Source organism: Rhipicephalus microplus, chromosome X, assembly GCF_043290135.1.
Source record: "Rhipicephalus microplus isolate Deutch F79 chromosome X, USDA_Rmic, whole genome shotgun sequence".
In the NCBI taxonomy this organism is placed as follows: domain Eukaryota; kingdom Metazoa; phylum Arthropoda; class Arachnida; order Ixodida; family Ixodidae; genus Rhipicephalus; species Rhipicephalus microplus.
Genome location: NC_134710.1, coordinates 176,391,714 through 176,418,738, shown reverse-complemented (window position 1 = coordinate 176,418,738; position 27,025 = coordinate 176,391,714). Strand labels below are relative to the sequence as shown.

General features: G+C 46.2%; 1 protein-coding gene across 3 annotated transcripts in view; it reads left to right on the top strand.

Annotated features, from left to right (window-relative positions):
* Nucleotides 1–27,025, top strand: part of LOC119177212 (hypoxia-inducible factor 1-alpha inhibitor) — a 78,471-nt gene that overhangs the window by 5,705 nt on the left and 45,741 nt on the right. For all 3 annotated transcript variants that reach the window (XM_037428628.2, XM_037428627.2, XM_037428629.2), the window contains exon 4: nucleotides 8,478–8,623. In XM_037428628.2, coding sequence (XP_037284525.1) covers nucleotides 8,478–8,623 — 146 coding nt within the window. The remainder of the gene's footprint in view (nucleotides 1–8,477; nucleotides 8,624–27,025) is intronic.

The window sequence follows — 27,025 nt, the reverse complement described above, 5'->3', positions numbered from 1 at the left end:
CGACATTCTGTTGCAAGCAATATGCACTGATGGAAAGTTTTACAAATGTTTCATAGCAAAAATATTTATTTAATAGTAGCTCATTGTGCATCTTTCATGTAGCATGGTACTAAAGCCTTTTTTTGTATCTAAAAACTTACTTTTAAATCTGAATTCACCAAAACATGTAAGCCTTCATTAATGTGCATGGGAACTGTAACTTTTATGACATAAATGTTTTTATGCTGTATTTTTTCTAAACAACATACTTTGTGCACTTTATGGGAATGTCTTGTACAAGCGTGGTTATGTTTCCTCAAGCAGCTACACCTCTTAGTCATGTCAATACAAAATATCATCATCATCTTCAGCCTGACTATGGCCACTGCAGGGCAAAGGCCTCTCCCATAATCCGCCAATCAACCCGTTCTCGTATTTTCTGTTGCCACATTATACCTGCAAACTTTGTAATCTCATCGGCCCACCTAACTTTCTATATCCCCTTCGTGCGTTTGCCTTCTCTGGGAATACAGTTAGTTACCCTTAATTACCAGCAGTTATCCTGCCTACGCGCTGTGTGCCCGGCCCATGTCCACTTCTTCTTCTTGATTTCAACTATGGTATTCTTAACCTCCGTTTGTTCTCTGACCCACTCTGCTCTCTTCTCGTCTCTAAAGGTTACACCTATACACCTATCATTTTCCTTTCCATCGCTCGCTGCGTCGTCCTCAATTTAAGCTGAACCCTCTTTGTAAGCCTCCAGATTTCTGCTCCGTAGGTAAGTGTCGGGGAGATGCAGCTGTTATATACTTTTCTCTTGAGGGTTAGTGACAGATTAAAATTCATGATTTAATAATGCTTGCCAAATGTGATCCACCCCATCCTTGTTCTTCTATTTATTTCACTCTCATAGTTCGGCTCAGCAATTACTGCCTGTCCTTAGTAGAGCTATTCCTTTGCAACTTCCAGTGTCTCTTCACCTATCTCAACTAGATGTTTTCTGCCGAGACTATTGCACATTACTTAAGTTTTGTGCGTATTAATTTTCAGACCTATCTTTCTGCTTTCAGTGTCCAGTTCAGTAATCATGAGCCGTAATTCGTCTTCTGAGTTACTCATCAAGGCAATGACATCAACGAATCACAGGTTACTAAGATCCTCTCCATTAACTCTTGCCCCTAACTCTTCCCAATCTAGGGCCCTGAAAACCTCCTGCAAACACAAGGTGAATAGCATTGGAGAGATCGTGTCTCCCTTCTTTATTGGGATTCTGTCGCTTTCTTTGAAGAACTGTGGCAGCTGCGGGTACACTGTAAATTTCATCCAGTATGTTTATGTAGCGTTTTTCGATGTCCTTATTACATAGTGCCTGCATTACTGCTGATGTCTATATTGAGTCCTTCTAGTAATCTATGAAGGCTATTTATAGGGCTTGGTTGTATTCCGCACATTTATTTATTACCTGAATGATAGTATGCATATGGTCTATTGTGGAGTAGCCTGAACGAAATCCTGCTTGGTCCTTTGCTTGATTGAACTCTGATGTCGCCTTAATTCTATTAGCTTCATATCTATTAGCTTCATAGCTATCATATGGTGGTTTTGGGACGTTAAACCCCACATATCATTAATTCTATTAGCTATTTTTTTTTTGTAAATAGTTTGTGGAGAACAGACAGCAACCTGATCAACCTGTAATTTTTCAAGTCCTTCACGTCTCCTTTCTTATGGATTAGGATGATATTGGCATTCTTCTAAGATTCTGGTACCCTTCCCGTCTAGAGACACTTCGTATATAAGGTGGCCAGTTTTTCTAACACAATTTCTTCGCCATCTTTCAGGAGGTCCGTTGGTACTTTATTCTCACCAGTGTTTTTGCCTCTTTGCATTTCTTCTAGGGCATTCCTTACTTCCCCTGTCGTTACTGGTTGGATGTGGAATTCCTCTGATCCCTTATTGTTTCTCACAATATCATCCTGGTTTTTTTGGCTTCTGTACAGCTTTCTGTAGAACTCCTCCGCCACCTCAACTATCCTATCTATATTGGTTACGACATTGCCTTCCTTGTTCTTTAGTGTATACATCCGATTTTTGCCTATGCACAAGTTTTCTTTCGCAACTTTTAGGCTTCTGCCACTTTTTGCATTGCAGCTGCTCAATTCTCTCCATGTTATACCTTCCGACATCGGCTACCTTACGCCTATTAACTCCGAAAGCTCCACTAGCTCTATTTTGTCTGTTACATTTGAGGCTTTCATAGTTCGTCGTCTCTTAATAAGATTTTTCATCTCCTGAGGTTGTAGTTTGCCAGTGTCCTGTCTAGTGAATGCACCTCCAACTTCTATTGCACACTTTTTGATGATAATAGTAAGATTATCATTTATTTTGTCAACAACAACATTGGTCATTTCGTTTGGTGCCTTGAATATATTCTGAAGCGATATTCTAAATTCCTGTATTTTCGCTATCACCGCTAGTTCATTAGTTGGCTTCTTGCGTATCAGTTTTTGTCTTTGCTTTTTTTAAATCTAAGGGAATACGAGCTCTTACTATTTCATGGTCACTGCATCGGATCTTGCCTACTAGTTCTACATCCTGTACAATGCCTGGTTGTGCACACAGAATGAAATCTATATAATTTCTAGTTTTGCCATTAGGACTTCGCCACGTCCACTAACGGTTAGCCCATTTTGTGAAGAAGGTATTCAAGATTCATAAATTATGTTTTACAAACTCTACTAATAACTTTCCTCTGGTATTTCTAGAGCCGATGCCATATTCTCCCACTGCATGGTCTCTAGCCTGTTTCCTGCCTACTTTGGCATTATAGTCGCCCATCACAATAGTCTACTGTGACTTAACGTTATTATTGGCTGGCTCTACATCTTCATAGAAGTGTTCAACCAAATGATCCTCATGGCTCGATGAAGGCGTGTAGTCTTGTACCACCATACATCTGTATAAAAAAAACCCACCCCTAGTTCTTTTCTCTCAACTAATCTTACGCTGGCATGCTAGCATAGGACATGTCCATTCATCAGCACTGTATAAGCCTCGTGTTTTCCTAAATTGAACACCCTCTAATTCCTCGTTTAGGACAGCTAGACTAGCCTCCCTAAATAGCGTTCTAGCTGTATTTGTTTCTAAACAACATATTTTGTGCACTTTATGGGAATGTTTAGCACAAGCGTGATTATGTTGCCTCAAGCAGCTACACCTCTTAGTCATGTCAACACAAAATAAATCATATGTAACTTTTTTATTAGGTGCTTACTTCAATGGGAATTGGAATACCAGCATAAAAAATTAGGCATAGTATTCTGATAAACTTTTGGAAGCTGCCCTCTTTTTTAATTTGCTTGATCGATGTTGCCTGCGTCATAAAACTGCTAAAAAGCTTAATTTTAGTGGTTTTGCACCTGCATTTCTAGCAAACTAGAATTGCAATTTAGGCGTGTTTGTAGGACTTCATATTTGAACAAGCAGTGCAATAAAACAACGGCACAAGGAAGATCAAGAACACCAGACGAGTGCTATCTTCAAGCTAAAGTTTGTTGTTGTCAGGTACAGTAAAATCTCGTTAATTCAGACTTCACGGGACCGGAGAGAATGTTTGAATTAACCGAGGGTACGAATTATCGTGAGTACGAACACAACACTTGAAAAATGTCTCCTATACCATCAGACCTTTATTTCTTAAAAAAGTCTGCTATCGCGGCTTGCTTCATAGACGCAATGTGCGACGAAGTCACAGTTTTGTGAAGTTCCTGCAAGTGGCTTAGTCCGCGCACACTGTCCGAGGAAAGCATGCATATGTCCTCCACAATGCCCAACGCATACGCAGCCTCCATCATTGTGTGGCGTGGACGCTCGTCAGCATCACTTACATCCTCGTCAGCCAATTCCCCATCGCCATCCAAGACTTCGGCGACAATATCGCTGTCAGTCACTGTGCCGGCCATGGCAACATTGCTGTCAATTGCGAAGTAATCGCCCAGGGGCACATCAGCTGGCATGATGCTCACATAGCGGCCGTCTTGCTCTTCGCCGGTTTCCTCATCAGCCACTACACCCGAATCGGCAGCGTTGTGCACGAAGCCACTATGCCTAAAACACTTTGTGACTACTTCAGGCGATGTTCGCCGGTTTCCTCATCAGCCACTACACCCGGATCGGGGGCGTTGTGCACGAAGCCACTATGCCTAAAACACTTTGTGACTACTTCAGGCGATGTGTTGTTCCACACGTATGTCAGCATGTGATTTGCGCTTAGCAGGCTTACTTCGTACTGCTTGCCTGACTCTATGCAGAGCAACATCCGCTCAAGTACCTGCCATCGATAGCGGCTTTTCACGAACTCTATGATTCCCTGGTCCATTGGCTGCAGGGAAGACGTTGTGTTCGGAGGCAGGAATAGCAGTTCAATGTTCTCGAGTCCGGACACCTTCGTGTGCGTACTACAGTTGTCTAGCACGAACAACACTTTCCGAGCCTTGGCCACAAAGCGGCGGTTGAGCTGACACAGCCTGGCTTGAAAGAATTCAGCTGTCATCCAAGCCTTTCTATTGAACCGGTGGTCAAGAGGCAGCTGCTTAATATTCTGAAAACATCTTGGCATCGCAGCCTTCTCGATCGCAGCCACTCTGTGCCGGTCATGTTAGCAGCCACAAGAAGTGTCACGCGCTCTTTACTTTGTATTCCACCGACGCACGGGTCCCCCTTAAACGCGATTGTCTTGTCAGGCAGAGCCTTATAAAACAGCGCTGTCTCATCAGTGTTGAAAATGTTGCACGGCTTACACGTACAAAGGCGCGCGGATAGTCCAGACCGCCAGTCCTGCACATTTCGTCAACCGCACCTCTTTCACCGCACACGTTGCGGAACACCTGCCCGTGTCGCTTCTTGAAGCGGTCAAACCAGCCTTCTGGCGCATTGGAGGAGTCAATGTTCATGGTCACTGTGAACTTCTCTGCTTGTGCGCAGATAAGGGGGCGGCTCAAGGGCAAATGCGCATCGCGCAAAATAGCAATGCAGCGGAACAGCGCTTCTTCTAGCTGGAGATGCGCTGCTGTTCAAAGCCTCTTCCTTTGGTCGTCAAGCATGTCCCCGTCATACGCTTGCATAATCTGCTCTTCGTTCTTCACTTAAGTGTTCTCTTCCGTCTTCACGTGCTCAGCGTGCTTTTTTTCACATTGAACTTTTCCGTCACTTCTTTTTGAGATGCTTTAGCTTGCAACGCCTTCGCAGCTAAATCCTTTGCTTCGTACTTCGCCCTCTTCGCTGCGGGAGTTAAGGTGGTTGGAGCCGCAGGAAACGGAGGGGAAGCCATCCCGGCGTTGCTCGCGCGGTGGTCGCGCGCGCGCACGAAGTAGACAAACACACACACATAGACACACACACATAGACACACACACAAAAACACACGGTGATAAAAATGAAATAAAAACCGGCGAACTTCTCATAAAACAGAAAACAGTAAGCAGAAGGCACTCATCCCGTACAGATAAATAATTTGAAGCACACTAGAGGTGAGCAATCCCTACTCAACCGTCACGCAACAGTGTTCGACGTGCAAGAAAAAAGGAAAGGCAAATCCGGGGGTTGCCCGTTGCTGATGGCAGTAGTGATGCACTGCCTTCCATTTTGGTTGTTTAAACCACCATGTGTGTTTTTTGGGGGGTGCCTCCGAGATGTACTACCAATGGACGAAGTTTTGAATCTCAGAGGCCGCAATCCGATCCCAAAGTTGTTCAGGTGCGCCGTCGATTTTGTCAAAAGAATTCGCTGCTGCTGCCCCGTCGTGACTCCACTGCGGTCGGGTGTTCGAATTAACTGAAGCGTGGCCAAATTTGTCCAAATCAATGAGAGTTTTCAGTCATACAACAATGTACATTTTGGACGGGACCAGATGCTGTGGCTGAATTAACTGAAATTCCAAATTAACGAGATTTTATTGTATTGGCTTCATCGCAGACCACAGAGTGTGCAAAGTTCTCTAGCAAACTAGAGAACATTGCACACTATGTACAGCATTTTCTTACTTTTTTTTCTAAAAGATCACAAAATAATTAGTTCCATTCCTTAGCCAATTGGAATGAATGTGTGAACCATTGCAAAGCTCCATGTTACTAAAAACGCCCATGTGTCTTATGATGTATGTGAGATATAAGTATATATATGTGTACTACATAAACATGTGTACATCAAATTTTATGTTTGTTTTTGTATCTCTCACACTATCTTGATTGAAGACATTTCAAAAGTGCCTGTGCAGTTTGGTTTTGATAAATGTTAAAGAACCCCACTTGGCCAGAATTTCCCCAGAGTCTCCCATATTGCATGTCTCATAATCATGCATTATTTTGGATGCATAAAACCCCATAAATTATTATTTATTTTCTTTTGCTATGTCTGGACGATGTTTTACATAAAGCTTTAAAACCTGCCTTAAGTCATTGAACTTGCACTTTTTCGTAGTTAGGTCCCCAGGTTCTTTATTTTATGCTTCATGATGCAAATGTATGCCTCTTGCAAAAGTGGTAACTCGCACCACATTTGCTGCTTACGTGTATTTGCTTTAGTATGTGCCTGATTGCAGATGTAGCCTTTCTATCCCATGAACAATGTTAATATTGAAACCACATATTTTTATTATGGTGACAAGCTCACTATTGAGGCTTGGATCTTCCTTTATGAACACTATTGTCATTATATTACTGCCCATTAATAAGTGACCCATTGGAGTTTCTCTGTGTGAAATGTTGATGTGCAGAATAATTGACCCTTTCATAGAATGTGGGACATATCAGTCCTACTATTTGGTGAAAATTCACTGTGAATGTATGGTGATATGTAACTGTTCGAGGTATTTTGAGTAATGTATTTCTGGGCCTTTTTGATCATTTATTCGAAATATTTGCATTTATCGATACAACTGAAAAGATACCGTGACTTCTGGGGTTTTTTCTTTGTTTTTCTTTTGTAATCAAATCTGTCTTTAGGACCAGATTTATTTTTATTCTACTAAAAATGCTGGAGGTGCTGCAACTAATTTTGCTCCAGATGCCGCACTTGTAAATATTTGCATATGCGTATTCATTGCAGACGCATGCCCTTCCGGTTTTGGTGATGTGGGAATTCTCAATTTAAGATACCTTGATAAAGTAGCTGACTGGGCTATTGGGTTATTGGTTCTAAAGTTGAACAGTGCAGAAAAACACATGGCTATGAAAAGCAAACACACAGGACAAGCGCTGCCTTTCTACTGAATTTTTTTGTTATGAAAGTGCTGTATAAGTATCTGTAGAAACAGTTACAAAAAAAAAGGAAAAGAAGAGCAAGACTTGGAAAAAAATGCATTGACACAAAAATGGAAAAAGAAAAACTAAAAAAGAAAGACTGAAAAAGGAATTAACAATCACAGTGGCCTGCTGTGCAAAATCCTGCATTCTAAAAAACATCGCTCCCTGTCAGATACTGCAGCTAATAGTTTGCTGTAAGCAAACTATCGGCTGTAACACACTAACACACAAATGGGGACAGGACAAGTGTTGTGCACCACTTGTCTTGTCCTCTTTTTTCGTTAGTCCTTGGTGCATTTTGCTTAGTGCAACTAGATTAGAATGCCGTATAAATGAGCCCAAGTCCAAACTTTGCTGAAGGTTATGTATGCAAGTTTGTGCTAAAATAAAATCTTATTAGTCATAACTATGGGCATGTTCATAAGACTGGAATTTCACTGCTTATCTAACATGGCTTCAATTAAAACTTATTTATTCATTCATATTTACATTTACCCTGTCAGTGAAGACAGTGCATTGTGCTGCACAGAAAGAGTGGAAGGGTGTGGGTCTGTTATGTTTTGACTTTTCATTGGCACTTCTTGTTGGACTACTGTCGTGAAATCCCTGGTGTGAGGAGCACATGGTATCCGTATTTTTTTTTTTTTTTGTAATCCTAAGGACAAATTCGTGGCAAGTCTGTTTACTGTGTTTCAATATTTGGTTGTTCAGTCAAGGTTGACCTATTTCTGTCCAGTGCCTTATATGTTGATGTAGTTCGTGTAATATTTTTTTTATCGTGCAAGTCATCACATGGAGCTACTTTTCTTTTAAACAATCACCAATTGTTCATATCTTACACAGGTACCGCCTACAAATGCTTCATATATGTTAGTAAAAGATGGAAGTTGCTTGTCATACTGTTTTTTTGTATGATCACATAATTTTCTTCCATTGTCACTCCTTAAAAAAGCTTTTTATTGGAATAAATATGTCATTAAAAAAGCAATTTCTCATAATCTGCATTGAATTAAACAGTAATACTACTTTGGCCAAGATGGTAGATGCACATTGTTTTTTAATGTCATTAGCTAAAAATATTATCCAATATAGAAATATGTGGGCCTTTTCTTTTCATGCTGTTAGGCACCAAATTTCTGTTCGCATAAAAAAACTTCTCTAAAAGTACTTACTGAACAATTTATACTTGTTCCATAGGCAACATTACACCTGTTCATTATGATGAACAGCAGAACTTCTTTGCCCAGCTGAGGGGCTACAAGCGGTTTCTGCTCTTCTCCCCTGATCAGTACAGATGCCTGTACCCTCACCCAGTGTGGCATCCTCATGACCGACAAAGCCAGGTGAAGCTAGCATATGATTTGTATTTTTTTGTTTATTTATGTTGCTGAACTTCAAATGAACTCTTGCATTCAGGTCACTGAAATGCTGAAAACATATATTTGAATTAAAACTTGTACATTGGCAAGTTAAGATCAACTATAGTTGCTTTGTAGCCGTGGCTAAGCACTGCTCTAGATAGTATTAGTATTTTCTTTTCCTATGCCATTCCTGCAAACAGGAATACACAATCATTAAGTAAAATTAAGGGGTTAATCATATGGTTGAATTGATTTAGCTAGGAGCTATAATTTTTCCCCATGAATCATTGAAAAGCTTCTACATGCATGCGACCCTTCTAGAGCTAAGCAGAAGGGGAACTGGAAGTTAAAATGTGTCCTGCCTATCCTCTCATCACTCATTTGTTGCTCTCAGGCACTTTTGTCAGATGCTGACCTTGAAGGGTGGCCATAATGGTATTGTTGAAATAAAAACCAAATCACTTACACACTTCTAAATGCACGTGTAGCTCAGGCACACCTAGCTAAAAATTGCAGTTTTCACCAACATGATATGCCCACGGTGGCATACTTACTACTAGCAGGCAGAAATTGGCAGATGTCTCTTTGTATTGAGTTTGACTGTGACATCAAAAATGCACGATATAGATATGACCACTCTCTGCCAATCACATTGGTTGTGGGCAAAGCCATGTCGCACCACGTAGGTACAGTGGCTAGAATAGGAAAGTGTGATGAGTGGCAAGCGGCACCTACGGAGTGCACTGAAGCCTCCGAGGAGGAGCCGCGTGGGGGGCGCGCACAGTTGTTTATACGTTGTTTGCACATTCTTGACAGTTTCGTTGAGCGCGTTCGTCCTCGTTTTTTTTTAATTGCGGGGGCACTCTGACACCAGTGCTTCTTTATGCACTCTCATGGCGTAAAAACTGTCATTGCTTCGTCCCGGGGTTCACTACAGGCTACAAGTCAGCTAAAAAGAAGCATGCGTTCGACGTTCCCAAGGACGAAGCTCTGTTAGCGCAGTGGCGGAGAGCGATCCCGCGCGCTGAAAAGCTGCTTTAAGAAAACTCTGCTGTGCGCGAGCGGCACTTCGGCGAGAGGTACATCTCCCGGCACTTCGAGCATACTGTGAATGGCGAAATTGTCCGCATTGAAAGGGGTAGGCCCATAGGCGTGCTTGCCGTTAGGGGCGAGAGGGGGCGAAGGTTTTTGCAGGGTGCCTCCTCCCTATTAAATCAGTGTATGAGGCAGATTTTACGCCCCCATTTTAGATGACTAAAAGAGTGTCCCGATGCCTAGTCAATGTAGAGAACAGATTTAGCGCCTCCCTCCTAGGTGGCCAGCCTCCTTTGCCCCCCTCGTGCGGACGCCTATGGGTAGGCCTTTCGGCAAAGCTTTTTGCATTTGTAGACGCCCTTGAAATTACTCCTTCAAAGTGGTTTAGCTACAACGAGCTTCACAGTGACAGCTTGGAAAAGCTTGTTTTCTGCTTAGCAAAAAGAAAAATGTCACACTGGGCTGCGCACAACATGGCCCGAGCCTCACCAATCAAGTGACCAAGTTTTTTCTGCTCACCCATTTGCCTTTTTACACAAAGGTACTCCACAAAGACGAGCACCTTCCCGTAAAAAGAGGAAGTACGCATCACCAGGCTTGGAGCCCAATGTTCTGTGGGGCACTTGTAAACTATAAAACTTTTTCTTGGAGATAACAAAGGACGCGCGACCAATTATTAAGAATGCATTGTTGCAAACATATAGTGAGTCAGTACTCGGAAATGCGTTGTATGACCTGTGTGCAGAAAATAAAAGGTTTTCATCCAGATACCGCTCGTGATTCACGTCTTTGAGTATGACGTTATGAATGATGGGGCTTTATATACAGATTAGTGCTTGAGGTAATGATGGTTTGCCGTGGAAGGTGTTGCAAGCAATGGCTCACAGCTGAGTTCATCGTTCCACTCTTCTACCACTTCACATCGATAAAATGTTTCAGTGCCGTCACGCGCTCACTTTCGGCATCCTGTCGACCTGACTATATTTAAGTTCAGTCGCACACCCGTGTAGGCATCCTGTTTTCCAGAAGCTAATTAACATATTTTCTCGGTCGCCATTTGAGGCAATGCAGGGGCAAAAAATATATATATAGTAAATGTTTCACATTGCCCACGCGCGTGGTTGATTCCCGTCTCTGGGCAGCGCATCGCTGCCTTGGGTGACCTGCGAACGTGTGCCAGTGCCATCTGGTGATCCTCCTAAGGCGTTACGCGCTAGCCGGCGCGTTCATCACACTTTCCTATTCTAGCCACTGTAACGTAGGTGTACATGTGGTTCAGCCTTCAGACAATTTCTTTGAAACTTAAGAGTGATAATGATAAGCAAGACATTGTCATCTGTGGCACCTCTCTTAAGAGGGGAATGTGCGAGGTTCTTTTTTCTCCATTCATATCTGGGCATTTAAAAAAAAATTTTTTTTTGGTAGTTCATTTCAAGAAAGGCCTCACAAACATTTTAGCATGATGCTTAGGCTTAAAAGAAAGGTGCTTCAAGGCCCTTTCCAAGCATGCAGTAACCTTATAGACTCTTGGGATTACAATTTTATAGAAACAAAAATGTTGTGTGATAGTGACTTCAAATGGGTTGCATAAATCTTGAGTAAACTTTTATGCACAGTCAACATTCCTATGCAATGGTAGAGCATCAGATTTCTAGCAGAGATTCTGTCAAATGCATGTGTTTTCTGACAAATGGCCATTGTGTGCATGATATGTGCATGTGTCAAGCATGTGTGTATGCCTGTGATGCGATGGTGATGCGACTGGTGCGCGTAATTGTGAATGATTGAAAAGTGCGCGAAATTAAAGGATGACCGAGTGCACGTGCTGGGTCGCCTGAACAACGACGACGCCGAGGACCGGTACACGTGAGAGCGTGGAGCGCAAGCATCCAAGACCATAAAGCAAACAAGGGCCAATGGCTGATCACCACGGAGTTTTGAAAGGCCAATCGGGACGAGACAAGTGTGCCCCAGAGGAAGCCAATCCTGAAGGGCAAAAGAGCTAGGAGTTCGAGGTGAACGAGGCAAGAGGAAGGTCACAGCTGGGAGCTGAAGACAGGCAGTCGGGTGGCAGACCTGAGCCTTCTGGACTTCACCCGGTCTGGACCTCCGGACAACGCCTTCCAAGGACGGCGAGCTGCCTCAACGGTCGAGACCAAGGCCTGCAGATTCCGGTGCGGGTGCAGCAACGGCAGTTCGGGTCACGGGCCTGAGCCTTGCAACCAGCCACCTCATCGGGCGAATCTGGGCCGCCACAGGCATCACCGAGCGAGTCCCGTTCCATCGTCGCCGCCAGCGAGCATCGGTACACGCCGTCGCCACCATTACAGCAGCAACGTTTTGGTGAGATCGAACTTGCTCTCTTCCCTGCACCGCCGAATCACCGCGTCAGAACTGCATCATGTAGCTGTGACTTTCCGTCGGCAGTTTCGGGACTTTAGATGTTTGTTTTCCTTCTAAATCCCGCTTTTAGCCAGCTACTCATTTCTTGTAGTTTGTGTTTGAGTTTTGCTTCAGTTCTGCAGTAAATGTTTAGGTGTTGTTTGTTAAGCAAACGGCTTTGTCCTTATTAGAAAAACTCTCCGGGGCTCAACCAGGAGAAACAAATCAGCAACAAGAACCCGCATCACAAACTGGCGTCCGCAGCGACAGGACGAAGCCGTTGGTTTGACACCTTCATTTATTGACGCGGTTGACATCATGTCGAATATGCGAGAGCTAATGGCCTTGGCGGATCGCATGGGAATTGATGGGGCGGATTTTAAAGCATGGTACGAGGAGAAGGAGGCACGAGCACGAGAGGAACGGGCTGCGGAACGAGAAGCTCGAAAGGAACAGTTGGAACGGGAGACGCAGGCCAAGAAGGAGCAGCTTGAGCTCGAGACGCGCGAAAAAGAAAAACAGCTCGAACTGGAGACACGCGCAAAGAAGGAGCAGCTGGAATTAGAGAACCAAAACCTGCAACTGCGTCTTAGACTTGCCGAAGCTGAGAATAGCCGTGTAGAGACAAGAACTGTTGACTCAGCACCAGGCTCAGCACAAGAAAGGAGTGTTTCATGCAGCGTGAATCCTCATAAGTTGATACCGGGATTTAATGAAAGCCGGGACGACTTGGACGCCTATTTAAAAAGGTTCGAGAGAGTCGCCATCGGTCAAGAATGGCCTAGGGACAAATGGGCCACAGCTTTAAGTTTATGTTTGAGCGGAGAAGCCTTAAAGGTGTTTGGAAGACTTTCGCCGGAGGATTCACTCGATTATGATAAAGCCAAGTTGGCGTTGCTCCAGCGTTTCCGTTTTACGGCCGAAGGGTATCGGGAAAAGTTCCGACAAAGCAAGCCACAGGACGGCGAAACAGGCAAGCAGTACGCAACTAGGCTACTGAGTTTTTTCGATCGTTGGGTCGAAATGTCGAGGACCGGAAAAGAATATTCGGCTCTTCGTAACTTGATAGTTACAGAACAGTTCTTAAGAAACTGTCATCACCGTTTGGCACTTTTCCTGCGAGAAAAGAACTTCAACAAGCTAGAGGACATGGCCGAGGCCTCAGATAACTTTTTAGAAGCTCAGAGGCAAGTCAACCTGTTAGTTTTCCGAGAAAAAGTGGAATCTAAAAGCAATACGGAAAAAAGTGGTAGTTACTCGGAGAGAGGAGCAGTACGTTGTTTTGTATGTGGCAAAATGGGTCACAGGGCATCGGAGTGCCGATCAAGGTCAAAACAACCTTTCTGTGGATATTGTCAGAAGGCGGGGCATGATTCCAAAACTTGCTCAAAGAAGAACGGTTCAGCCAACAAGACGTCATGTCTTTTGTCGCCAGAGGAGCACTCAACGGAAGTGAAGCTTTCACCGGACAAAGAAGAGGACATGGCGGGCGCCGTGAATACTCACCCGAAGTTTGCCACACACAAAATGCCCGTGTTACAGGGCCGAATCTTTGGCCGAACCGTCTCAGTGTTGCGGGATACGGGTAGCAATACACTGGTGGTGCGTCGTTCTCTGGTACCCGATGAAGCCCTCATAGGTACTACCGCTACGCTATTCTTAGCCGATGGCAGTAGCATCATCGTTCCTGAGGCGGAGGTGGAAATTCATTCACCTTATTTTTCTGGTACATCTATTGTCAAATGCATGACAAACCCACTCTACGACCTTATCGTCGGAAATGTACCAGGTTCACGTGAAGTCCATGACCCCGATACCAAGTGGGAGGAAAGGATTCCGGTAAAAACCTACCCCAACTATATAGCGAGTGGAAAAGGAGCAGATAGAGAGGATGGTACCCTGAAGTCTTCAGTGGTTGGTATCAAAATCCGAGAGCAACGGTCAATCTCATCTGAAATCGATGTACCCACCTTGAAGACGACCCGAAAGGATCTTAGTGCCGCTCAAAAACGGGACAAGACCCTAGATTCTTGCAGGAGTAAAGTAGGTCAAGGGCTACAGGGAGGATCAAAGTCCTATTCGTTCGAGATAGAAAAGGGGCTGCTATACCGCTATTATCACCTACCATCTGGTAAGGTGATTCAACAAGTAGTAGTGCCCCAAAGATTGCGCAGCCAAGTGCTTACTTTGGCGCACGAAACCCTGATGTCGGGGCATCAAGGAATAAAAAGAACGATTGATCGTGTTCTACAATCATTTTACTGGCCAGGAGTTCAAGAGGCAGTGAGGAGATACGTGCGCTCTTGTGACGCATGCCAACGAACCTACCCCAAGAGCAGAGTTGGTAAGGCACCACTAGGTCGAATGCCTTTGATAGACACCCCATTCGAAAGAGTGGCAGTGGACATTATCGGGCCTTTAAAGCCAATATCACACATGGGTAATCGATATATACTAACACTAGTGGACTTCGCTACTAGATACCCAGATGCAATAGCCCTGCCATCCATCGATTCAGCCACAGTAGCCGAGGCACTGGTAGAGATGTTTTCTCGAATCGGGTTCCCGCGTGAGGTACTTTGTGATCAGGCATCATGCTTTACATCGGAGCTAATGAGAGAGGTCAATGACTTGTTGGCGATCAAGCATCTCAGTTCCACACCCTATCATCCCATGTGTAATGGCTTAGTGGAGAGATTTAATGGCACACTAAAGCAAATGTTGCGTAAATTGTGCCAAGAGGAGCCCAAGACATGGGACCGACTATTAGCCCCACTCCTGTTTGCGTACCGGGAAGTCCCGCAAGCCAGCTTGGGATTTTCGCCTTTTGAGCTGATCTACGGTAGAAATGTTCGAGGACCTCTCAGTCTACTTAAAGAATTATGGACCGGAGACAATCAAAGCGAGGAAGTGAAGACAACATATGGGTATGTCCTGGATCTCAGAGATCGCCTAGAAAAAACATTGCAGTTGGCACAAGAAAACCTGTCACGAGCTAAAACAACGCAGAAGAAATACTATGACCGGGGAAGTCGGATGCGTCGGCTAAAGGTTGGAGACCGCGCCCTCGTACTACTTCCCACGACGGAAAACAAGCTTATGATGCATTGGAAAGGACCTTTCAGGGTCACAGGAAAGAAGGGTGACTCTGACTACTGGCTGGATATGGGACATACTACCAAGCTGTTCCATATAAACATGTTAAAACGCTACGAAGAGCGTCCTCCAGAAATATTACCCCAGTCCGCATCTTTCATTGTAGTGGAAGAGGAAGAGACAGACACGCCAGTGCCTACCTTTAAAGCTACTGAGGGCTTTGGTACTGAAGCTATCAAGCTTGGTCCTAACCTCAGGAATAGACAAAGGGAAGAAATTGACGAGCTCCTAGCCACCCATAAAGACGTCTTTTCCGAAGTCCCCGGCAAGACAAACTTGTTAGAGTGTCGTCTTAAACTGACAACGTCCGAGCCTATCAACACTCCACAATATCCGTTACCATTCGCAATGAAAGAGGTAGTTGAGAAAGAAGTCGGAGAAATGCTGCGACTCGGAGTGATTGAAAGGTCCGACTCACCTTACAACTCACCATTGGTGCTGGTGAAGAAGCCCGATAAGAGTTACCGTACTTGCATCGACTTCCGTCGCATCAATGATGTGTTGGTCTCCGACGCAGAACCAATTCCGAGAACGGATGTATTGTTTACAGAGATCGGCACTAGAAAATTCTTCTCCAAGTTTGACCTTACGAAAGGATACTGGCAGGTGCCCTTGGACAAAGAATCCCGGCTAAAAACGGCATTCTCCACCCAATCGGGACACTACCATTTCCTCTATATGCCATTCGGTATCAAAACAGCGTCCGCAGTGTTTACCCGGCTAATGAGACGTCTCCTTCAGGGCATCCCGAACGTCGTTCATTATATCGATGATGTTCTCGTCGCTACGACAACCTGGGAGGAACACATGCAGACTCTGAGTGAACTGATGAATAGGATTCGAGAAGCAGGACTCAAAATTAAGCCCCAGAAATCGGAGATTGGAATGACGTCGATTGTGTTCCTGGGTCATCGACTGGGAGATGGAACAATTCAGCCGGTAAAGGACACGATCATAAAAATCGCCAAAGCCCCATTACCCACTACGAAGAAACAACTACGTTCGTTTCTTGGCTTGGCAGGATATTATCGTGATCTAATCCCTCACTACGCTGAGAAGGCACGGCCTCTGACAGAGATGACAAAGAAAAGGGAGAGTAACAAGATCAATTGGAATATTGAAGGGCAGACAGCTTTCGAAACACTAAAGCAAGCTCTGGCGTCTGGACCTATTTTAAAGGCTCCGGATCTCAAACGTGGATTTGTACTCCGCAGTGACGCCTCCGATTCTTGCATCGGTGCAGTCCTTATGCAAGAGCACGACGGTGTTTTATACCCGGTAAAATACGCCAGTCGTCAGCTACTGCCTCGAGAACAGAACTACTCAACAATCGAGCGGGAGTGTCTCGCGTTGGTGTGGGCAGTGGAAAAGTTCCACATATTTTTATATGGGACGTATTTCACGGTTCAAACAGATCACCAACCGTTGCAGTACTTATCTCGAGCAAAACACCTCAACAGCAGAGTTCTGCGGTGGAGTTTAGTACTGCAAGAGTACAACTTTCACGTAGAACATATAAAGGGATCCGAGAATGTCGGAGCCGACTACATGAGTAGGTTGCAGTGAATATGTTCTGTGTGTTATTATTACAAGGTTATGCTTGTGTGGTGGACTGTTACTGGAGTTAATGACTGTATTTGTACTGTTCTTAGTTGCTGCCAAAAACTTTTCTTATTGTTGTTGGTTGAATGTTACGTTCTGTGGACTCGGTGTTTCGACGTGAGACATGTCAACGAAGAAGCAGTGTGGTGCCATCGGTGTGTTGTGATAGCTTGTGTGGTGCGCATCGAACGACAGTTTTTCAACGGGAAAAACTTCTTCGAAAGGGGGCCATTGTGATGCGATGGTGATGCGACTGGTGCGCGTAATTGTGAATGATTGAAAAGTGCGCGAAATTAAAGGATGACCGAGTGCACGTGCTGGGTCGCCTGAACAACGACGACGCCGAGGACCGGTACACGTGAGAGCGTGGAGCGCAAGCATCCAAGACCATAAAGCAAACAAGGGCCAATGGCTGATCACCACGGAGTTTTGAAAGGCCAATCGGGACGAGACAAGTGTGCCCCAGAGGAAGCCAATCCTGAAGGGCAAAAGAGCTAGGAGTTCGAGGTGAACGAGGCAAGAGGAAGGTCACAGCTGGGAGCTGAAGACAGGCAGTCGGGTGGCAGACCTGAGCCTTCTGGACTTCACCCGGTCTGGACCTCCGGACAACGCCTTCCAAGGACGGCGAGCTGCCTCAACGGTCGAGACCAAGGCCTGCAGATTCCGGTGCGGGTGCAGCAACGGCAGTTCGGGTCACGGGCCTGAGCCTTGCAACCAGCCACCTCATCGGGCGAATCTGGGCCGCCACAGGCATCACCGAGCGAGTCCCGTTCCATCGTCGCCGCCAGCGAGCATCGGTACACGCCGTCGCCACCATTACAGCAGCAACGTTTTGGTGAGATCGAACTTGCTCTCTTCCCTGCACCGCCGAATCACCGCGTCAGAACTGCATCATGTAGCTGTGACTTTCCGTCGGCAGTTTCGGGACTTTAGATGTTTGTTTTCCTTCTAAATCCCGCTTTTAGCCAGCTACTCATTTCTTGTAGTTTGTGTTTGAGTTTTGCTTCAGTTCTGCAGTAAATGTTTAGGTGTTGTTTGTTAAGCAAACGGCTTTGTCCTTATTAGAAAAACTCTCCGGGGCTCAACCAGGAGAAACAAATCAGCAACAAGAACCCGCATCACAATGCCTTACCATGTGTGTGTGTATCATGCTGACTACAAGCATTAAAGAATTCGATGAACTTGTGTGCAGAAAATGCAGCTGTCCTTAGTGCTGTGGTGGAACATCGCCATTGATTAGTATCACATGTGTTAACTCAAGGCTTCAATAAATTTTCAGGGTAGCCTAGTTGTACGACACTGATGTTAGATTGCAAAATTTGAAGCAAGGCGATAAGTCTGTTTCATTAATATTGTAACCTTTGCTTAGTTGCTTGTATCTTTCGTCATATGTGGTTTCTTGGTTTTGTAGGACATTTGAGTTCCAATAATAATTTGATTTATTTGCATTGTAGTGCTTGAGTAGAAGACTTATCTGAATGCATAAGTTGCTAGAAATATGAAGAGCACAGTAAAATTAGAAGTTTAATTTGGCACAAGAGTGCTAGATAGTTTTGCTGTCGCTCTTCGTAAGTGTCATTAGTTTTACTCAGAATTGTAATTATTTATTTAGTAAATTTAGCAATGTCAGAAGTACATATAAAAGAGATTGTAATAATGTCAGAAGTACATATAAAAGAAATTATAATGTACGAAATCATCAAATGTAGTCTTACTATAAAAAGCTGGACCTTTAGTTATGTTGTTTCAGTAATGTAGTACTTCTTATTCTAGTTTTTTTTTTTTTTTCAAACTATTCAACTTGTTTCAAAAGGTTGTTTTAACATTGTTGCTAAAATTGGTCTGTCTGTTCATTCTGGTGCCTGTACTCCCATAGTGATGGATGACATGAAAGGCCGATTGGTTTGTAAATTTTTAGGCTTGTGCAAATCTTTTTATTAGAATGAAACGAAAGTTGGTGCATTTCAGATGAGTTAGTCTGCCTAAGAACCTATGTGCAAATTGTGTGTAATAACATGCATTACTCATGAACTGAAACACTGTATTTAAATTTTTAGTATAATGTCTGGTAAGTGCCATTTATTGAGAAAACCACACCACGTTGCTATAAATCTGGCTTCTAAAAATAATCTTGGGCCTGATCTAAGCGCTAAAGTCAAAATTACGCTGATATGACCTAAACTGCAGACAGTGGAAGCAGAATCACCGTAACAGCTCACATATAGCTCGGACCCGCATATAGTTTGGGGTGTAATTTGTAGATAACAAAATCGAGAAAAATAGTTTTTACCCGTATATAGCCCTAGTAAAACGTAAAAAATACATTTATTGACACACTTCATTCATCGTCATCATCCAAAGCACTCTCTTCCGAAGCTTCCTTGTCTGAAATCTTCTCCCACAGCACATCATCCTCAGTGCCATCAAGCGTGATTGAGATGGAGCACTTTTTGAACGCACGGCAAACGAACGCCTCGGGATTGCAGACCCAAGCCTTCACTATCCACGAGCACTCATCGCTGGCGAGGCCCATTCCAGCCGTCTGGCAGGGGTCACGTCTGGTTCTCCGGATCTCATCTACTCCACATACAGGCGCTTGACATGGTCCTTAAATGGCTTAATAAGGCATACATCAAGCAGCTGCAGCTGTGATGTCATCCCAACGAGCTTGATGTGGGAGTCATGCAGCGGTCCCTTTACAGAGTTGGTTTGGTGACACCAAAACTTGTCGAGCACAAGCATCGAACGGAGCCCCAGCAGTGCTCCGGACCATTGGCAGCAGACAGACTTTATCCTGTCAAGCACCAGCGATTCGTCCATCCACCCCTTGTCCTGGCAGCAGACGATGATATTTTAGGGGGACTTCTCCCTCTTCGGCAGCGTCTTTCGTTTGAACACCACGTAGGGCGGTAGCTTGCAACCGTCTGCAGTGCAGGACAATATTACAGTCACCTGCGTTTTGTTTTATTTCCGGTAGATCACACGATAACTTGCCTGGAGCCTTCTTGATGCACCATCAGTGCCGAGGGCATATCTAGGTAGACTAGCGTTTCATCCCCGTTGCCGATCTGGCCCAGCTGAAAGGGGACAGCCTTTCGAAATGCAATTACATACTTTTGAAACTTCACAAGGTCCTCTTCGTAGCTCTTTGCTAGCTTCTGTGAGATCGACGTACGCCGACTTGAACCGAATGCTGTTCGCTTTGCAATCTTCCAGCTGAATGCCATTGTCCCAGGCGATCTCCCTTGCCTTTGCTTGTAGCAGTCCGATATTAACAGTGAGATGTGCAGCTCGCTGCTCTCGCACAAAGTCTGCGAGTTCTCGCTCCACATCAGGAAATGCTCCATTTTTTTTGGTCCACGAAAACTATTTCGCTGGCCGTTGCAAACAAAGAGGGCGTCCTTGTGTTTTCACCAGCCGTGAATACTCCTCTTGTTGACTCCGAACTGCCACTCTGCAGCACAGTTGCCAATGGCTTCGGCAGTAGCGATACCTTTCCTTTTCAAAGCAGCCGAGTACTGCCTGCACGGCGCACAGGAGCAAAATCATGGCCATTGTTATGGGCACCAAGTTGAAGCAAAGGCCACTGACCACTGGTTCTATAAGACTAATGCCTGCTACTGTCGCTAACACTACCTAGAACCTAGCTAGGGTGGCTAGAATGAGGAGATGTGAAAATTGGCATCCAAAACCGTTCCCCAAAGCACGCTGATGCCGCTCTGCGTGCTGCACGCACTGGCGCAGGTACCCTCGCGCAGGCGACATACGAGTGAGCGCATACTGCTCTCCACAAAAAACACTTCCACACCATGTGGCAGTCACCTGTTTTCTGTATAATCTTATTTATTCAACAAGTGTAGGCACTACATGGCACCTGAGCCATTTAGCATCTGAAAAACCATTCTCTAAAAGGCGTACAAGCGAAACTTGACCTCAAATTTTGTGGACCTAATGATATTGCAGTTATTTGTGGCGGAGCAACAGCTGTGTTAAGAGATGTTAAACCACTGGAAGGCTTCATTTTAATTTGAACATGCTAAATTGATTCAACCACGATCAGGACCTTTGGTACCAGAGCTCCGTTTCGCTGTTCCAAGTGCATAATGTTGTGCAAGTCGCAACTTGAATATTCAGTTACGTTCAGTTATACGTTTCCGAATGTAGCAGTTTTAGTGGCTTACAGTTACTTGCTAACGTGTTTGAGTGCAATAATCATGTTCCTTTCAGCCAACAGTTTTTACAAAAACACTTAAGGGGAGATGCGGGTCGAAAAATCGCATTTTTTGCGAAAATTTCCACTTTTGAGATATTGCTTCTAAAATCACTTTTGATCATTCAGCTATCATTTCCCCAAAGGTCATAGCTGAATTCAAACAAGAAAGTGGTAAAAAGTCGATCTGCGCTAGTGAAGGTAGCTGCCGAAGTCGCGAATTCACGCATCCGACGGCTATTTTTGAAAATCCGCCACTCGGCAACACGATGACGTCCGCCATCGGGGTTTCTTCGGTGGTGTAGATCAAGGCTCCTTCTAGTGTACAGGCGTCCCCCTAGTTTCGTATTTTAGTGAGGAATTTCACAAAACAGTCGTTTCCAAGTCGGTTTACAGCCAAGCTGCAGCCGCTTCGCGCATCTCTACCGGTCACATGGTACGCTACCGAGGCCGCCATTGGCTACATCTGATCGGCCTCGCTCGCTGAGCGCTTGCGACGATCGGCACTTGCCGTGCGTTTCTATGTTTTTCCGAGTTCATCATGGATAACTCGAACAAGCGAGACTTCCGAGCACGAAAGTTTGCAAGCAAGAACAAGTACCAAGGGCGTCGACGTAAACCGAAGCGCAAAGCAGCGGTAGAAGAATGCGAGCCGCGGGCCACTAGGCCTAATCAAGGCAGCGGGGATACGGCGGCTTGCGGGAACTTTGACGAAATCGACGCCGTGATCAAGTTCATCAGCGCATCAGAAAAAAAGATTGAACTGTTCGAAAGCGAAAGAACGATGAGTGTTTGTGGCTCTGTGAGCGGAGTATTTTGTGACATCGGCGCACTGACATCGATGGTAAGCCGTGCTGTTTGTCCAACATGCCACACCGCTGGACTCGTCGTTCGCGACACCGCAAGTAAACGTAAGGGCCTCTCTTCGTTCCTCGAGCTGCACTGTGATAACAGTGAGTGTCCTGAGTCAGTGGTTTCTGCCGCGCATAGTTCGCGGCGTGTTCTGCCGGAAAGACAGCCCACCGATGCCGGTGATGACTGGAGCTACCGAAGCAGCAGCTCGCGCGACAGCTTCGCTGTCAATGTGAAGGTAGTTGTGGCTGCGCATGCAATAGGCATTGAGCATGAACAGCTGTCGCGTTTTTGCGCTATTCTTGGACTGCCAATACCTATACATCATAAGACTTTTATTGCAATCGGCAAAAAAGTTCATGCTGCAGCTACCAAAGCTGTGCAAGAAAACCTGGCGAAAGCGCGGATGATAACTAAAGAGAAAGTGGATGGGGCTGATGTTGCTGTCATGTATGATGGCACATGGCAAAAAAAGAGGGCACAAGAGCCACAATGGCATCGGCACTGCTGTGTCTGTGGACACTGGTTTGTGCCTAGATTTTGAAGTGCTATCGAATTACTGCCTTGCCTGTAGCCGGCACCAGGACTTGGGTGATGAGGAAGAAATATGACAAGCATTCCACACACCTGTCTGCGAAAAAAATACAGAGTGCTCCTCTCATGCCATGGAGACTGAGGCAGCTTTGCGCATATGGGGCAGGACATCCTCATACACAACACCATTGCGCTTCACTAAGTTCCTCAGTGATGGGGACAGCAAGGCTTATACCGCTGTCGCTGAGGCCAAGGTATATGGTGAAGCTGTTGTGGACAAGGAGGAGTGCACAAACCATGTGGCCAAGCGTCTAGGCACTGCACTTCGGAAACTGCCAACACGACTTCCACGAGGGGAAAAGCTGACAGATGGCACAATTCAGAAGCTGCAGAACTATTACCGTATTGCAATCACAAACAACAGAGGTGATATTCTGAAAATGCATCGTGCCATCTGGGCCTCATATTTCCATTCATCATCGAGCAACACAGCAGGCAGCCACCGATACTGTCCAGAAGGGGCGACTTCCTGGTGCAAGCATAGGCGAGCCGAAGCGCTTGGGGAGGCCCCACCCGACCACACACCAATCTTGACCAAGGCTCAAGGATTGGCTGTGCTTCCCATTTACAAGCGGCTCACAGATGAAAAGTTGCTGGTGCGTTGTATCCAAGGGAAGACCCAAAACGCTGCAGAATCTTTGAACAGCAAAATCTGGTTGTTGTGTCCGAAGACTAAGTTTGCCTCCCGGACAACAGTGGAAACTGCACCTGCTATGGCCGTGTTGTGGTTCAATAAAGGACATTCAAGTCAAGCTTTGAACACGTGCTAGAGGAGCTTGGTGTAGTCCCACCAGATCAACTGATCACCCTGGGCCAATCCCGCGACCAGAGGAGAATCGAAAGAATGTCTGCGTGTGAAACAGCCGAGGCAAGGGCCCATCGGCGGAACGTGGCAAAGAAAGCGCGCCTTGATGACTCCCTTCTCAAGCGGCGAGAAGGATCCACATATGGAGCAGGACAATTTTAGGTGCTCTAGCTGTGTCCCTTCTATGATATCACCAAGTTTTGTGCAAATCGCACTGTGTAATCATGAGTAAACATATTGTGGGCATTTAGTATACGCATCCTCTTCACCGGTACATTATCATCATTATCATGTGTGGCTCATGCATCCTCATCGTTGTCGCGTAGCATCATCATCTTGGCTCATTCATCGTAGCTGCCGGCTGCCGGTTCCTCGTGCCTAATAAAAGGTAATCCAAACCAAGACTTCATACGTGGTGGAGAGTGCTGTTAGATCCCCCGCCATCCTCTCGACCACTCTACCCCCTGGAGCTACGTTCAGGTCGCCGCTTGGGCCAGGTGTCCGGAAATATGTCGCACCAAGATGAGGCCGGTGCTGCAGCCGTTCCCACTCAACCACCGCGTGCCACGCCTTCTCACGTCATCAACAGCCTCCAGCGTGAGCCCCATCCCTTCGCTGGTATGCGCGGGGAAGATGTGGAGGAATGGTTGGACGATTTCGAACGTGTCGGCGCTGCTAACCGGTGGGATAACACCTACAAACTCGCTCACGTGTCATTCTACCTCACGGGTGTCGCGAAGACGTGGTTCCTCAACCACTTCATCGACATCCCCGACTGGTCAGCCTTCAAAGATCAGCTTCGCCATGTCTTTGGCACTCCGGCTGTTCGTTCGGCTCTCACAAAGAAAGCTCTCGCGACTCGGAAACAGCACATCGGGGAGTCGTACACATCCTACATCGAGGATGTTCTTTCACTTTGCCGCCGGGTTGACACACCAATGACAGAATCAGACAAGGTGCGCCAGCTTCTTAAGGGGATTGCACCCGTCGCATTCAATGCCCTTGCGATCCAGAACCCGGCTACCGTTGCTGACGTTGCGACAACCTGTCAGCGCCTCGAAGAACTTGAGTCTATGCGCCTACAATCAGACAGTGACGCGGCCCGTATTATGACTGATCCAAACCTGCGAGACACGATAAGGGCGATTATACGTGAAGAATTGGAATCAATGGGATTCACACTACCTTCAGTGTGTCCCGTTCAGTCCTCTTCATCGTCATTGCGGGATGTCATCAGGGAAGAGCTCACGTCCATGACCCACATGGCCAACCTGCAGCCCATTGTCTCTCGTACTCTACCATCGTCCCCGCACACCGCCGCCGCACCACCAGGCACCGTCAGCTCGACGTCCCCGCCACGAACGTACGAGTCGGTTGCTGCCGCACCTCCCACAAGCTTTCCCACGAGCTTTTCATCACCACCGCGTGAGCCGTCACCTGTCCCTCTGACTGCTCTCTCTCCTGGTGCAGTTAGCGCAAGCTACTACCCTCCTCATCGATCGACTCGGCCTACGTGCTATTATTGCGGCTATCGTGGTCACATTGCACGCTTTTGCCGCAAGCGCCAGCAAGACGAGCGCCGAGGGTATGACATACGTGAACGGGACTAAACCGCAGGAGCCTTGTACCAGGGCCGCCGTTATTCGTCACCGCCGCGTCGGTCTCCATCTCCGCCAGCATCGGGTGAACTGCGCAGTAGTCACCGATCAACCCGACGCCGTTCACCGTTGCCTTACCGGTACTCTTCTTCTCCTCTTCAGCCTGCTTCCCTTACTTCTGATCGGCGTCCGGAAAACTAAGCGATGCAGTTTTTGGAGGACAAACTGCATTCCAACACAGGACTCCAATTCCTCCAGCGCGCCCCTACAATATGATTGCGGTCACAGTTGAGGGAGTGGACGTTGATGCTTTGGTGGACACTGGGGCTGCGTTTTCTGTTATTCGTGCTGATTTGTGTGCCCGTCTTCGAAAAGTCACGACGCCTTATGATGGACCGACACTGGTTACAGCCCAGGGAACAATGATTCGCCCTTCCGCTCTCTGTACTGCCCGTGTACTAATAGACGAAATTCTTCATCATATAGAATTTGCTGTGCTATCCCCGTGCTCCCATGAACTCATTTTAGGCTGGGACTTTCTTTCCTCTGCTTCTGCGGCTATTTGCTGTGCACAACGTGTCGTCCATCTTACTGACACGGACCACTTGCTCAACGACGAAACCTACAGGCCACTTCGACTCATCGCTGCAGTAGACATCGAGTTACCACCAAACGAACATCAATTAGTGACAGTTTTGTCCAACGACGTCAACTCTGGTGACATTTTGGTCACTCCGTCACCGTGTTGCCTTAATAAAGGCATAGCTCTGGCATCAGGTGTGGCTCGCTTCAACAATGGATCAACTGTCCTCACTGCTACCAACACCACACAAGATAAAATTTTACTGCCACGGGGCACTACTGTCGCCTGCGTTGCCGATCTACAGCCTGTGTGCGTTGTGCCTCTTACCCCTGTGTCCTCTAAAGGCCATCCTGCAGATCATACTGCTTCCTCGGCCTTTACAGCAGTCATCAACAAAGACTTGAATGACTCACAGAAGCAGCAGCTGCTTGATTTGTTGGAAAAGCATGCAAACTCCTTTGACGTTCATTCATCCACCCTGGGCCAGACAACTGCTACAGCACATCGTATTCAGACCGACGGAACATCCATTGTGCACCGCCGTCCGTACCGCGTCTCTCTAGCTGAACGAAAAATCATTGAAGAAAACGTAGACGATATGCTCCAACGGGAGATAATCCGTCCCTCAACCAGTCCTTGGTCGTCGCCCATCGTTCTGGTACGTAAAAAAGACAGTTCCGTACGATTTTGTGTCGATTACCGAGCACTCAATAAGATCACTAGAAAGGACGTATACCCCATGCCACGCATCGACGACGCCCTAGATTCCTTACAGGGTGCTGAATACTTTTCGAGCCTCGACTTGCGTTCCGGCTATTGGCAAATCCCCATGCACGAAGATGATAAAGAAAAAACTGCGTTTGCAACCCCGGACGGCCTATACGAATTCAATGTTATGCCGTTCGGTCTATGCAATGCGCCCGCAACTTTTGAGCGCATGATTGACACCGTGCTGCGTGGCCTGAAATGGAAGACTTGCCTATGTTACCTCGATGACATTGTTGTCTTTTCATCGACGTTTCCTCAACATCTGCAACGCTTGGACGAGGTCCTGACTTGTCTTGCGGGCGCTGGTCTTCAAATTAACACCAAAAAGTGCCATTTCGCCAGCAGATCTATCAAGGTACTCGGTCATGTTGTGAGCAAGGACGGAATTCGCCCAGACCCTGAGAAAACTGCTGCAGTGCTTCGCTTTCCTCGCCCTGACAAACCAAAAGATTTGCGAAGTTTCCTTGGTCTCGCCTCTTAGTTTCGGCGATTCATACAAAACTTTGCCTCCATAGCCGCACCACTTCATAAGCTACTTGCTTCCGGTATGCCCTTTCAGTGGTCTCAAGAATGTGAATCGGCTTTCGACAGGTTGAAGAGTGCCCTCACGACCGACCCTGTACTTGCTAATTTTCACGATGATGCACCGACCTTCCTGCACACAGACGCTAGCGGCCGCGGTTTAGGAGCCGTGCTCCTGCAACGCGACAACTCTTCGCGAGAGCGAGTCGTTGCATACGCCAGCCGCGTCCTCTCCGCAGCCGAGAAGAACTACACAATCATCGAGCAGGAGTGCCTC